General features: G+C 39.5%; 1 protein-coding gene across 3 annotated transcripts in view; it reads right to left on the bottom strand.

The window, feature by feature from the left end:
• Positions 1-12,564, bottom strand: part of Tgs1 (trimethylguanosine synthase 1) — a 53,365-nt gene that overhangs the window by 21,723 nt on the left and 19,078 nt on the right. For all 3 annotated transcript variants that reach the window (XM_052718860.1, XM_052718862.1, XM_052718861.1), the window contains 2 exons: positions 2,735-2,852; positions 720-806 (listed from right to left, as the gene is read on the bottom strand). In XM_052718860.1, the coding sequence (XP_052574820.1) occupies positions 720-806; positions 2,735-2,852 (205 nt within the window). The remainder of the gene's footprint in view (positions 1-719; positions 807-2,734; positions 2,853-12,564) is intronic.

Here is a 12,564-nt window from a genome sequence, read left to right as displayed (position 1 = left end):
ACCCAAAGGCCTTTTAAAAAGGCAAATGGTTGAACCAATTTTGGTATCTCCACACAATGTATTTATTGACTTTGCCATTAAGGAGAGAACAATGGAATGTATGCATAACAGACATCATGCTTAGATCTTAGGAAATAACCAGGATACTGTTATTGAGGATGGAGAATTAAAAATATAATACATTCACTAAAAGGATTAGGTAAATGCTGTGTGTGCCAAAAAGAAAGGGAAATCATAGCATACTGCTGTGAAAAGCAAGCTTCGAATTATGCATCCTATATTAAGTAATCTATGTACCTACTGTGAAACATTTGAATTTTCATGTTTGCTACATGGTATGCTTCCTAGTCTTTAGAAGCAAAAAGGAGTAGTGCTATGAGATGCCGGGTGGGAACCATAATTAGAAGTTCTAAGATCTGAGCATAAACCCTTTGTGAAATGTGATCACAGGACAAAATGTCTGTGACTTGGAGCTGCTTATCTGTGAAACAGACTGGAATAACATTTGGCTGCTACTCAGTGCAACTGAGTTAATACAGTGAATATATCAAATACATAATACGATTTCTACTGTTTAATCTTCTAACAGAAGTTGGTGTTTTAATTGTATTATTTGAAAAATGGTATCAAATACAGCTCTTATATATTATCTACATGAATACCAAAGAGCTTTAAGGTGGCTGAAGTTATTAGGATTTCTAGAAGGCGATAGCCCTTACTTTTGTCCTGAGCCATGCTTGAATCCTAGAAGTAAACCATTGTCATCAACTTCTGAATTTGGGTTTTCATCGATGTCCAATTCATGGCTAAAAAAACAAAAATAAAAACAAAAACAGGAATAAGCCTTGCCTTTCAGAGTGAACAGTATCACACAAACCTAGGAAATCTTGGAGAAAAAGTACTTTAATCAAGGTTTTTTTGGGATAAATTAACTCAGCAGTATTTGAAACATACTAACAAGCATTCACACCCTTTTCTATGTATATGTGTGTGTGTGAACACAGTGCCTAAGGAAACAGAGCAAAGGCCTCAGGTCATCTCAACTGTTGTGAGGAGTCTGATACTTAGGGTGCTTGGAACCTAACTCAGGTCCTCTGGAAAAGCAGCAAGTGCTCTTAACTACGGAGCATCTCCCCAACCACCATCTTAAAGTCCTTAAGTATTCTACTTCTATTCCTGAAGATGGTGTAAATGCGTATCTATTTTCTTTTGGAAAAACCCCAGTAAAAGCTGAAGCCTGAGGTTAATTTTCTGTAGTGATTTTTCTAGGTCTCCCTAGAAAGAAATTTTTGTGAAGTACCAATCAGACCAAAAAAATTTTATAGAAGAAATGTTACTAAGAATAAGGACGGGGGCTCAGAGGTTAAGAGCACTTACAGCTCTTTCAGAAGACCAGTGTTGGTTCCCCACCCACACTGAGAGGATTACAACCACCTGTGACTCCATTGCCAAGGGATTTGATACCCTCTTTTGGCCTCCCTGGGTACCTCACATACTACCTTCTGAACATACACATACAGGGAACCAGAAAGTAGTCTTTAAGAAAAGCCGTGACGCAGGCGATAAGTAGCTTAGGAGAATCTACCACTTAGGCCTATGATGGTAAATCTTCACTGTCAACTTTATTAGACTTGGAACATTTAGAAAGCATATCTCTGCCTATGTCTATGAGGGGTTTCCTCAAGGTTTAACAGGGGAGGGAAGAGCCACCCCAAATGGGGTCCCAGACAGAATAAAAAAGAACTAGTCCTGGGGCTGGAGAGATGGCTCAGAGGTTAAGAGCACTGGCTGTACTTCCAGAGGTCCTGAGTTCTATTCCCAGCAGCCACATGATGGTTCACAACCATCTGTAGTGAAATCTGGTGCCCTCTTCCAGCCTGCAGGGATGCAGGCATAACACTGCATGCATAATAAATAAATAAATATTAAAAAAAAAGAACTAGTGCTTATCTTTCTTTGCTTCCTGATGCAATGTAATCAGCTGCCTCATGTACCAACAGTCAAAACCTTGAGCTGCTTCCAGCGACACGCCTTCCCTACTGTGATGAGACTAAACTCTCAAACTGTGAGTCCAAATAAGCCTTTCTTTCCTCATGCTGTTTTTGTCACAGAACTGACAAGTGCCTTAAACAGGCACCTTTAGCAACCCTGACTTTATGACAAATAGCATCAAGCAGAATACAGCAAGAAACAATTCTTACAAAGTTTGTCTTCCCAAGTAAGTCAAACTCACTAAATATTTGCCTCTAGGAACTTGTACCAAATAGTGGGACAATTAATAAGCAAGTTTACTATGTAAGGTAACACAGCAGTAGCAGTGGCATGCTTTTTAGAACTAAGCTACTCAGACTTCAGAGTTTGCACATCATTTTTCCAGATGCTATCTGGAAGGAAAGGTCTTATGTGGAACACTACAAAGACATGAAATATCTCCACCTAATGCTCCAATTCTGAAGCAATCTATCCTTTCCTTATTATCTACAGTGTCAGCACTTGGACACATTTGACTTTACATTATGTACTTCACTGATAGCTACTGTCACATACTGTACGAAAGTTCCAGTCAACCTAATGTTCTCACGAAAATTGCCATCAGTCTCATTTTATAGATGAGGAACTAAGAAATTTATTTAGAGTTATGAGTGACAGAATTAGAATATGACTGTGTCTAAAAGCCTGGATCCCTCTTTTGCTTATAGTACAGTGTTGTCAGGCTAGGTCATGTGTAACTCACCTTCTCTTAACTTTGCTGGGCTTATGCTCAGGTGGATCATCGTCACTCTCATTTCTATCAGCCCTGTCAGGGTATGCTTGATCTTTGCTTGTATTTGTTCCTGAAGACTCCTTCAACTCTAAGGAGAGATTACAATACATTTTCCTTGAGGTCTGGCAACTTTTCTATTATTTTCAAAGGCACAATTACAGCTATGCCTGTACGATTTAAGGTTTCATGATCTAACTACATAGTCACATGTTGTAATGTTTTGGTCAACGATGGCTCTCCATATTCGAACATTCAATGGTGGTCTCATGCGATCTTCTCACAACTCAACTGTTTTAATTTCAGTGTCCTCTGATGTATGCATAGCAGTGAAATCACCTGACAATAAACCTCTCAGAAATTCATCTAAATGAAACACAACTGTGCTTTAAAAAGCAAAGTAAAACTAGTTTGTGCATATTTATACAAAGTATCCCACTGTAAGGGTACAGCCTTACCTTTCTGCTAACTGTTGGCAGGTACTCTTTTTTTCCCCTTAAACTAGTTAATCTGTGTGGGGTGGGACAAGGAGGAAGCATGCATGACCTGAGTGTTGAGGTCACAGGATAATCTGTGGGAGTAGGTCCTCTCTTCTACTAAGTGGGTTCTGGAGATCAAACTCAGGTTGTCTGGCATGCCTTTACCCACTGGGCCATCTCACTGACCTGGCAGGAACATTTCTTAAGGTGAACAGAAGGGATATGTTGAAACATCTTCCAAGATTGAAAGTCTTGTGACCTCAGTTTCTTCAAAACACAGAATTGTTCTTGGAATGGGTTTCAATGCTCCTCCGAGGTGTAGCCAATAGGTGTTTATTTCAGATTATTCTTTAAAACTGGTTATTATTATCTGTTTATGTGCCTCTATGGAAAAACGTTTTTGCTACATGCTGCTTGTCCTTGTGATTGTGTACTTTACTTAAGTGACTCCATTAAAGCTGGCTATAGCATGAGATTTTAGTCCCTCTCATTTATCAGCTCTATTCTCCCAGGTCCTACCACCTCTAGGGCGGTAAACAGGGATAGACTGAAGAGTACCAGTGACAAAAAGTAGAAATTTCATGTGCACAGATTTTATATTTCGTTCTTAATGGGAAAATGAGAGTATGTTATAACCTCAAATCCTCACCAATCCTGAGAGATGACACAAAGGAGCAAATTAAAACCAATCAACATATATTTTATAACTAAGGAGCAGGAAACAGAAGGCAGTGACTAGGAAGTTTTACTCTGTTTGGAAAAGGAAAAAAGTAGAACCAGGGAAGGGGATAAAAAGGGCAACATAAGGCAGAAACACATAGCCTAATTATTGACCAATATGTAAGTAAAGAAGCTGTGATGGTCAGTGTTCACTGTCAACTTGACAGATCTGGAATCACGTGCTGACAAGCTTCCAAGGACACTTGGGGCGTTTTCTTGACAAGGTTATCTGAATGAGAGAACAATACCCTAAAGGGCTGGGTGGCACCATTCTTTAGACTTGGGCCTGGACTGCATAAAAATATGAGCTGAGTATGAGCATGCACCGTTCTTTTCTTCTTGACTGCAGCTGAAGTATGACCAGCTGCTTCAAGATCTTGCTGCCTTAAATTCCTTGTCATGATGGTCCAAATCTTCAATTGTGAGAGAACATAAACGCTTCCTTCCTTAAGGGTTTTGTCAGCAACAGGAAAGAAACCAAAACGGATGCATTGGGAGTATACAGAGGAATATCTGAAACTTAGTATCAAATGTCAGATAAGAAAGGATGAATATCAGAACAGAAAGGAACGAGAATGCAGTAATGCAGAGAAGAGAAATAGAAAAGCCACAGAACTCTGCAAATTTCCAATTGGAGCCAGAATTGGTTCACACCTGCAACAATCTTAAGACTGGAGAGACTGAGGCAGGAGGATCATGACAAAGACAGCTTGGTTATGAAGTCATGCCTTAATATAACCTCAAATTTCTAAATTAGAAGATCAACAATCTAAGATAAGCAAAGTCAATCAAATTGTTAAATCAAAGTTCTAAACATTCCTTCAATGCCCCCACAAGACCATGAGTTTGAACACCTGGTGGTACTTTGGGAGGTTGTGAAACTCTTTAAGGGTTGGGGAAAAGCAGCAGTGAGTGGGCTAAGGGAGGAAGGTCTGCTTCTGGATCAGCCCAGATCTGAGCAAGCAGTCTCAAGTTCCTGCTACCATAGCTGACAGCCATTCCTGTGGCCGTGCCTTCCCAGGCAAGGTGAACTGTGCCTTCAAACCATGAGCCAAAATAAACAGTCTCTTGTGGGAGCCCGTTCTCGGGTTCCTCGTGGCTTTACCCAGCAGGTCCGCATAGAGGAAGATTAGGACCACGGGCCTAAGTGCAGGTGTCTGGGATGGTCTGCACTTGGCTGTGCTGGGGGAGGAGGTCTTTTGCTCCACCCCTTGGCGTCTCTATAAAAACCCTGGGGCAAAGACAGTCAGGGCCCGTTGGAATAGGTTCCAGGTCCTCTCGAGGCTATCCTTTATTTTCTATCTGTTTATCTCCGCAATAAATCCTTCTATCTAATATTTCCTGCTGCTCGCACTCAAGAAAACTCTGGGGAACTGTGGGGGTGGTTGGGTAAACGCCCCACAGAATGGCGCCATGAACAGGGACTAAAGAAAAAAAAAAGTGAACTAAAGAAAAAAAAGGGGGGACTAAAGACAAATGAACAGGGACTAAAGACAAAGTAATAGGGACTAAAGATAAAGGAAAATAATAGTTTTATTACAGAGTTTTTGGCGAAAGTGCCTCGTTCAGCCCTGCCAGTGGATAAGGCATGCCGGTGTCATGGAAAATATATATTTTATATATATTATTGAGAGGCAGGGGTTTTATCCTCGAGAGAAAAGGAAAACGGACTGGAAGGATGTCCGATGCTGCAGCGAAATTCTCTTCTGTCAAAATTTTCTATCTTCTATCCCTTTCTCAATTTCTATTTGTGAAAAATATAAGGTATAGCGTAGTAATATAGTTTAGGAAAAACTTAGAAGTGTAAGATTGTGTAGGAAAAAAAAAGTAAGGTAACTAGACAGAAAAACTCTACAACTTTTTAACTTTGGGGGCTATGAATGCAAACTGGGAAAAAATCTTTCTTTGGGCTTTTCGGGTAGTAAAAAAGCTCTTCTCTGAGCTTATGGGGAAGAAAAAGTTTCCAATGGAAGCTTTTGACCTGGGGACAGTTGAAATGCTAAGTCCAAGCCGCAGGAGAAAGTGATTTCTCCCTGAGGCAAAAATGGGGGTGTAAAAAGCCAAAGTTTAAAGTTGGGAAGTTTTGGGAAAAGTTGGTCTTTCTCTCTTGGGGGGGAAAAATCTCTTAAACTATAAAGCTTTTCTTGGAAAATTTGGGGGGAAAATCTCTAAAAAGCCTTAATCTTTCTCAAACTAAAAGCTCTCTTAAACTTAAAAACTACAGCCTTTAACTTTCTCTCAGAAGGACAAAAATTAGAATCACCTGAAGATATTAGTATGGGGACCACCTGTGATTAGCTCTAAGGGAAAACAACAAACCTCTTAAGACAGCAAAACCTAAGTTCTTTCAAGCTTTAAAAATCCTCCTTGCAATGCAGGAGGCAGGGACAAGTTCCTAAAAACCTCTTCTAAGCTGTCTCTTCAAGCTAGTAAAAGACAGTGGGTCAGAGTACCCTGAGGGAAACGCTTGGGAGAGTATGGGTAAAGAGCAACAGAGAGCCCAAAAGGGCAGGAAACTACCTTGAGAAAAGCAAAAAAGCCAAGCTTTTCAGTTACAGCTGAGCTGAGGCATCAAGGGTTTTGTTTCTGAGTGAGCTATGAAAAAGTGCTCCCAATCGTCCTAAGCAAAGATCCCCTGAAGCGATGCAAACTGTTAGCATTGTATCCTAGCTTCTGACCAAAAACCCAGAGGGGACTGGCCAGCGTCTCTGAGTTGGAGTGCATTTCAGGGATACTAGGGTTCCTGCAGTTGCAAACTTCCTGGAGCACAGAGCTGAGGCAGGAAGGTGCAGGGACCCAGGGGAAGATTGCTAATGAACAAACAAAACTAAAGCCAGTGGGAACGGCACAGTTGTCCACTTTCCTACAAGTCCCGGGTTGATAGGTCCACAGCTGAAAAAAGAAATGAGAAAAAGCTTTCCTATCAGAGAAAGGACCTTTCTGGGAAAACAGTAAAGCTGAACTCTCTGAAGCAGTTGTGCTGCTGTGTCAGAACGCTGTCTGGGGAAAGAGCCCAAGCCAGGGCAGAACAGAACTATCCAGGAGTAAAGCTTTCTTTTCTGTCGGAGAAAGCATCTCTTTGAGAAAAGCTTTGTTTCAAACTGACTCCCTGAGATGAGGGAGTGTAGCCCTGAGGGGTTATTGCCTCTGGCATAAGCTCTGTCCTTGAACACCCAGACAAGCAAATGCAACCCACTGGGGGACTGGGCCAGGTGAAGGCCTGATGAGGCAAAAAACCTGTCCTAATGGGAGTTTAGAAATGGCAAAAACATCCCTTGTTAGGTTTTCAGTCTGTACGCAAATTACACAGACCCGGAAAACAAACCGACAAAAAGTCCCTACCTTCAGGAGCAGGGAAAGCCGCCACTATAGTGTCGGAAACTGTTTCTGGGGCAGAGGGGATAAACTGAGACCAAATTGGATACTGTCTGGGAGAAAGACTCTGAAAAAACAGAGAAGGGACATAATCCTCCCCAGAAAATATATGACCTGAAAAAGCTGCTAGAATTTGAGGCAGATTCGGGGGAGAAAAAAAGCCCCTACTTCCAAAGGCAGCTAGCAGAGGTACAGATCCGCAGACAGATACCTGAAGCTCTGCATCTGGGTGGGGGAAGGAACAAGCAAAATGAGAATAAAGTCAGTGGGAGAAAATCTCTGAAAGAGCTATGGAAAAGCTGTTGTACATGATTTTGTTTTTCACTGACTGGCTAAGACAAACACAAGCCCCGAGGAAAGTTGCTATCAGAAATTGCCCACCTCAATGTGCGCTAACGAGGCAGGTGCAGTTCTGATTTGGGGGCCAGTGTCAAATGAAGGAGAGACACCTGTTAAAGCCAGCTGAGGAGAGACCAGAAATCTGCCAACGTGCCAAAGCTGAAAATGTAAAATGCTCGTTCAAATCTCCCGTTGCAAAAGCAAAAAACTTTGTTCAAACCTCCCGGGGAAGAATTTGTAAGCAAGTCTGGTAAAAGAGAACCAGTTGACTCTCAGACCCAAAAAGAACTATGGGAAATGACTGATATAAGGGAAATGATATAAGGGACTGATATTATATAAGGGAAATGCATTCTGGGAAAGGTAGTTTTTCCGTTAAAGATGGCGACACTGCCCTGAAACACTTTTGTCAGCTCGAAAATACGTTCATGGTAAACTTAAAATACAGCCTTTAAAAGAATAAGGAGGAAAATCATCTAAGAGTTTAAGTGTCAGTTCCAATGAAAAATTGAAAGGATATGGAACTAGGTGCTTCGCGGTTTGGGGCTCCGTTGGTAAAATGCCTTATTTACCCTAATAGCTGTGCAAAGCTTTTATGGTACTTGGATGACAAAAAGCTACCCTTAAGAGCAAAGTCGGGCGGTGGTGGCGCACGCCTTTAATCCCAGCACTCGGGAGGCAGAGACAGGCGGATTTCTGTGAGTTCGAGGCCAGCCTGGGCTACCAAGTGAGTCCCAGGAAAGGCGCAAAGCTACACAGAGAAACCCTGTCTCGAAAAACCAAAAAAAAAAAAAAAAAAAAAAAAAAGCAAACAAATCACTTTAAAATCCTTAAGAAAACAAGGGAAAGCAGTTTATACACTGAACGTTGTCTTAGATATGAAGAAACTTATGTGAAATTAAAAATTATTTACCTCTTGAACAAACAGCCTGCAATGAGTGATTCTTTTGCAAATCTAATTAAGGGGATAAGAAACAGGCATTCAAAAAGAAATGACTGCTTTATAGACTTGAACAAACTTCAGAAAAGAGTTGCTTCACCTGAAAGTTTCTTATAAGAAATCAATGCTAAATATCACAGCTGCTAGTATCATAAGTTTAAGCTAATGAAGTGAAAATACTAAATACAGTTCGGAGCTGTGCCACTTGTGGCTGTACTAGCTCTTTGAGAAAAATACTTTATATCACCTAATAGCTGTGCAGTATTTGGCAAAGAGCTTTACATCAGCTAAATACAGTAAATTCCCCCTAGCGTGAAGTGAAGTTTTTCGGTAGAACAAACCAAAAGTACTGCTGTAATAGAAACATCTGTCTGAATTGAAGCACTTAGGGGAGCTACTATGAATTTGGGTGAATGGACAGCCTCTAGTTAAAAACCGTCTACTGCTGACAGTGCATCTCTGCCGGTCCGGAACGGCTGAGAGAACTGGCAACTTTGGAGTGTGGCTTCGTCCCGAGAATGTTACAACAACTACCACAATTCTATAACAACAACACTCACTAAATCCCAGTGCTTTATAACAAAGCTGACTATTAACTCTAAGCTTCAGAAATGATGTACGTACTTCCTGTCTAGTTAAGAGAATCTTTCTAATAGAGATAGTAATATTAAGAGTAAGAAATAGAAAATGATGAAAATAAGATATGTGAGTTTGTAAAAATTCTCTTGTTAGATCTGTGTTAAGAAATCTTTAGGTGTTTGCTAAGCTAAATATATGCTAATGGTAGCCCTATATAAGTTTGTAAAATAATCTATAGAGTTCCTTTAAGAATATAAGCTTGCAAGAAGTATCTAAGGTAGTCTTAAGACATGTAGTAATAAGCTTGTAAGAAGTAAAGATGCTAGTTGTAAATGTAAGTTTAAATAAGATGGAATGAACATAAGAAATATATAAGAAGTAATAAGAAATATATTTGCTAAAGTAGTTCTATAGTTTCCTTAAGGAATATAAATAAGTAGATGTTAATGTTATGAGTTTGTAAAAATGTGTAAATGTTGAATGTGAGTCTAAATGCTTTGCAAGGCAAAAAATGTTATATGTGAGTTTGTAAAAAAGTGTAAATGTTAAGTGTGAGTCTATGCTTAATGTATATGATGAACAAACCTGAGATCTAGAAGTTAGTGTCCTAGAAGACTGCAAAGCAGGCAGTCTGAGCGGTTTTCAAAAGTTCCAGAAGCCGCTAAGAAGCTAAGAATGGCGGATGCCAGAACCAGCACAACAAGGCATCCGCAGCTGAGATCCGTGGAAAATCGACGCAACACAGAAAAACCTGAGCTAACATCAAAAATGGTGCGGTTTAGAATACTACTGTACCTAAAAAGGAATAAGTTCAGAGACGCTTGTTTGAACAAAAATTGTTAACTGCAAAAAGTTTTGGTTGAAAAACGCCTCTTCATATTTGAAAGTGAAAGCCTGATACTAGAATTTATTTCTTGTTTGAACTTTTTGAACTTAAAATGAGATAAAATTACAAAAAGATTTTGGTTATGGATTTCTCATATTTGGAAGGCTAGTACCAGAATTTATCGTTTGAATTTTAAGACTTAAGAAATGAACAATAGAGATTTCATTGATATGGGACAATTTTGAGTTTACTTATAGTAATGACCTAGGAACTGTTTGCTGGAATTGGGTTAAAAAAGGAACTGTTTAAATGAAGAAATTTATTATTTCTACCTAGAATCAAGATGCAGTTTTGTGTATGCATATATGCTTTATTAATTGGTGATTCATGAATTGTTTTGTGGAACTGTTTATGTAAAAATGAAATTACTTACAGAACTGGTTTTGTGTTACAAATGGAACTGTTTAAATAGAAAAGTTTGGGTTTTCTAACTAGGCTTGAGATTTTGCTTAAATTATAAAGAAAAGGGGGAGAGTTAATATACCTTAGTCTAATTTCAAAAGTTGTTTGAGTGGATTAATGTCATGTTTTTGTTAGTAAGAAATGCAAATGGGGTATACTAAGAAACTACTTTTAAAGTGTGTAAAGAGTTTTATTAAGAAACTGCTTTTGGATGTTTTGCTAAAAGTTTTCAAAGTGTTCATGGTTAGATTAAAAATATTGCTTTTCAATATGGGTCTGTAGGAATTGTATAAGTTTGGGTTCCTCTAACTAGGTTTGAGATTTTGTTTAAAAAATTATAAAGGAGGAGTTATGAGATTGAATTATGTTTGCAGAAACCTATTGATATTAATGCACCCTGGTTTTGTGGAGTTAAGGAAATATTTAAGTTTGATGTGAATACATTGAAGTTTTTCCTATGTTCTGTTAGCAAGAAAATTCAAATGATTGAGTTAAAGCTGTAAGACGGAGAAAATTGTTAACTATATTTAGCACCATAGATGCTAATTCAAATGGTTCTGTTAAGAGTTTGCTTTGAGTTGTAAGATTGAGAGAATTGTGACTATGTATAGCAATATTTATGTTAACCTGTTAATGGTAATGATGAAGCTAAGGGATTCTTTAAGTTTGTAGTCGCCTTAAGAGGTTTTGGCTTAGAAAGGGCTTGAGGCAGCTAAGATTGCCTTGGACCTAATTCAAAAGAGAAATGCCATCTTTATCATCCTCTACTCCCATATTGGGAGGTGTAACAGCTATAGAGATTGCTGTAAGCCATTAATAGTTATTTTTTTATATATTAAGAAAGGGGGACCTGTGGGAGCCCGTTCTCGGGTTCCTCATGGCTTTACCCAGCAGGTCCACATAGAGGATGATTAGGACCACGGGCCTGAGTGCAGGTGTCTGAGATGGTCTGCACTTGGCTGTGCTGGGGGAGGAGGTCTTTTGCTCCACCCCTTGGCGTCTCTTTAAAAACCCTGGGGCAGAGACAGTCGGGGTCCGTTGGAATAGGTTCCAGGCCCTCTCGAGGCTATCCTTTATTTTCTATCTGTTTATCTCCGCGATATTCTCCGCAACAAATCCTTCTATCTAATATTTCCTGCTGCTCGCACTCAAGAAAACTCTGGGGAACTGTGGGGGTGGTGGGTAAACGCCCCACAGAATGGCGCCATGAACAGGGACTAAAGAAAAAAAAAAGTGAACTAAAGAAAAAAAAGGGGGGACTAAAGACAAATGAACAGGGACTAAAGACAAAGTAATAGGGACTAAAGATAAAGGAAAATAATAGTTTTATTACAGAGTTTTTGGCGAAAGTGCCTCGTTCAGCCCTGCCAGTGGATAAGGCATGCCGGTGTCATGGAAAATATATATTTTATATATATTATTGAGAGGCAGGGGTTTTATCCTCGAGAGAAAAGGAAAACGGACTGGAAGGATGTCCGATGCTGCAGCGAAATTCTCTTCTGTCAAAATTTTCTATCTTCTATCCCTTTCTCAATTTCTATTTGTGAAAAATATAAGGTATAGCGTAGTAATATAGTTTAGGAAAAACTTAGAAGTGTAAGATTGTGTAGGAAAAAAAAAGTAAGGTAACTAGACAGAAAAACTCTACAACTTTTTAACTTTGGGGGCTATGAATGCAAACTGGGAAAAAATCTTTCTTTGGGCTTTTCGGGTAGTAAAAAAGCTCTTCTCTGAGCTTATGGGGAAGAAAAAGTTTCCAATGGAAGCTTTTGACCTGGGGACAGTTGAAATGCTAAGTCCAAGCCGCAGGAGAAAGTGATTTCTCCCTGAGGCAAAAATGGGGGTGTAAAAAGCCAAAGTTTAAAGTTGGGAAGTTTTGGGAAAAGTTGGTCTTTCTCTCTTGGGGGGGAAAAATCTCTTAAACTATAAAGCTTTTCTTGGAAAATTTGGGGGGAAAATCTCTAAAAAGCCTTAATCTTTCTCAAACTAAAAGCTCTCTTAAACTTAAAAACTACAGCCTTTAACTTTCTCTCAGAAGGACAAAAATTAGAATCACCTGAAGATATTAGTATGGGGACCACCT

Source organism: Peromyscus californicus, unplaced genomic scaffold (genome assembly GCF_007827085.1).
Source record: "Peromyscus californicus insignis strain IS unplaced genomic scaffold, ASM782708v3 Scaffold_5__1_contigs__length_169319896, whole genome shotgun sequence".
In the NCBI taxonomy this organism is placed as follows: Eukaryota; Metazoa; Chordata; class Mammalia; order Rodentia; family Cricetidae; genus Peromyscus; species Peromyscus californicus.
This window is presented reverse-complemented; position numbering and strand designations above follow the sequence as displayed.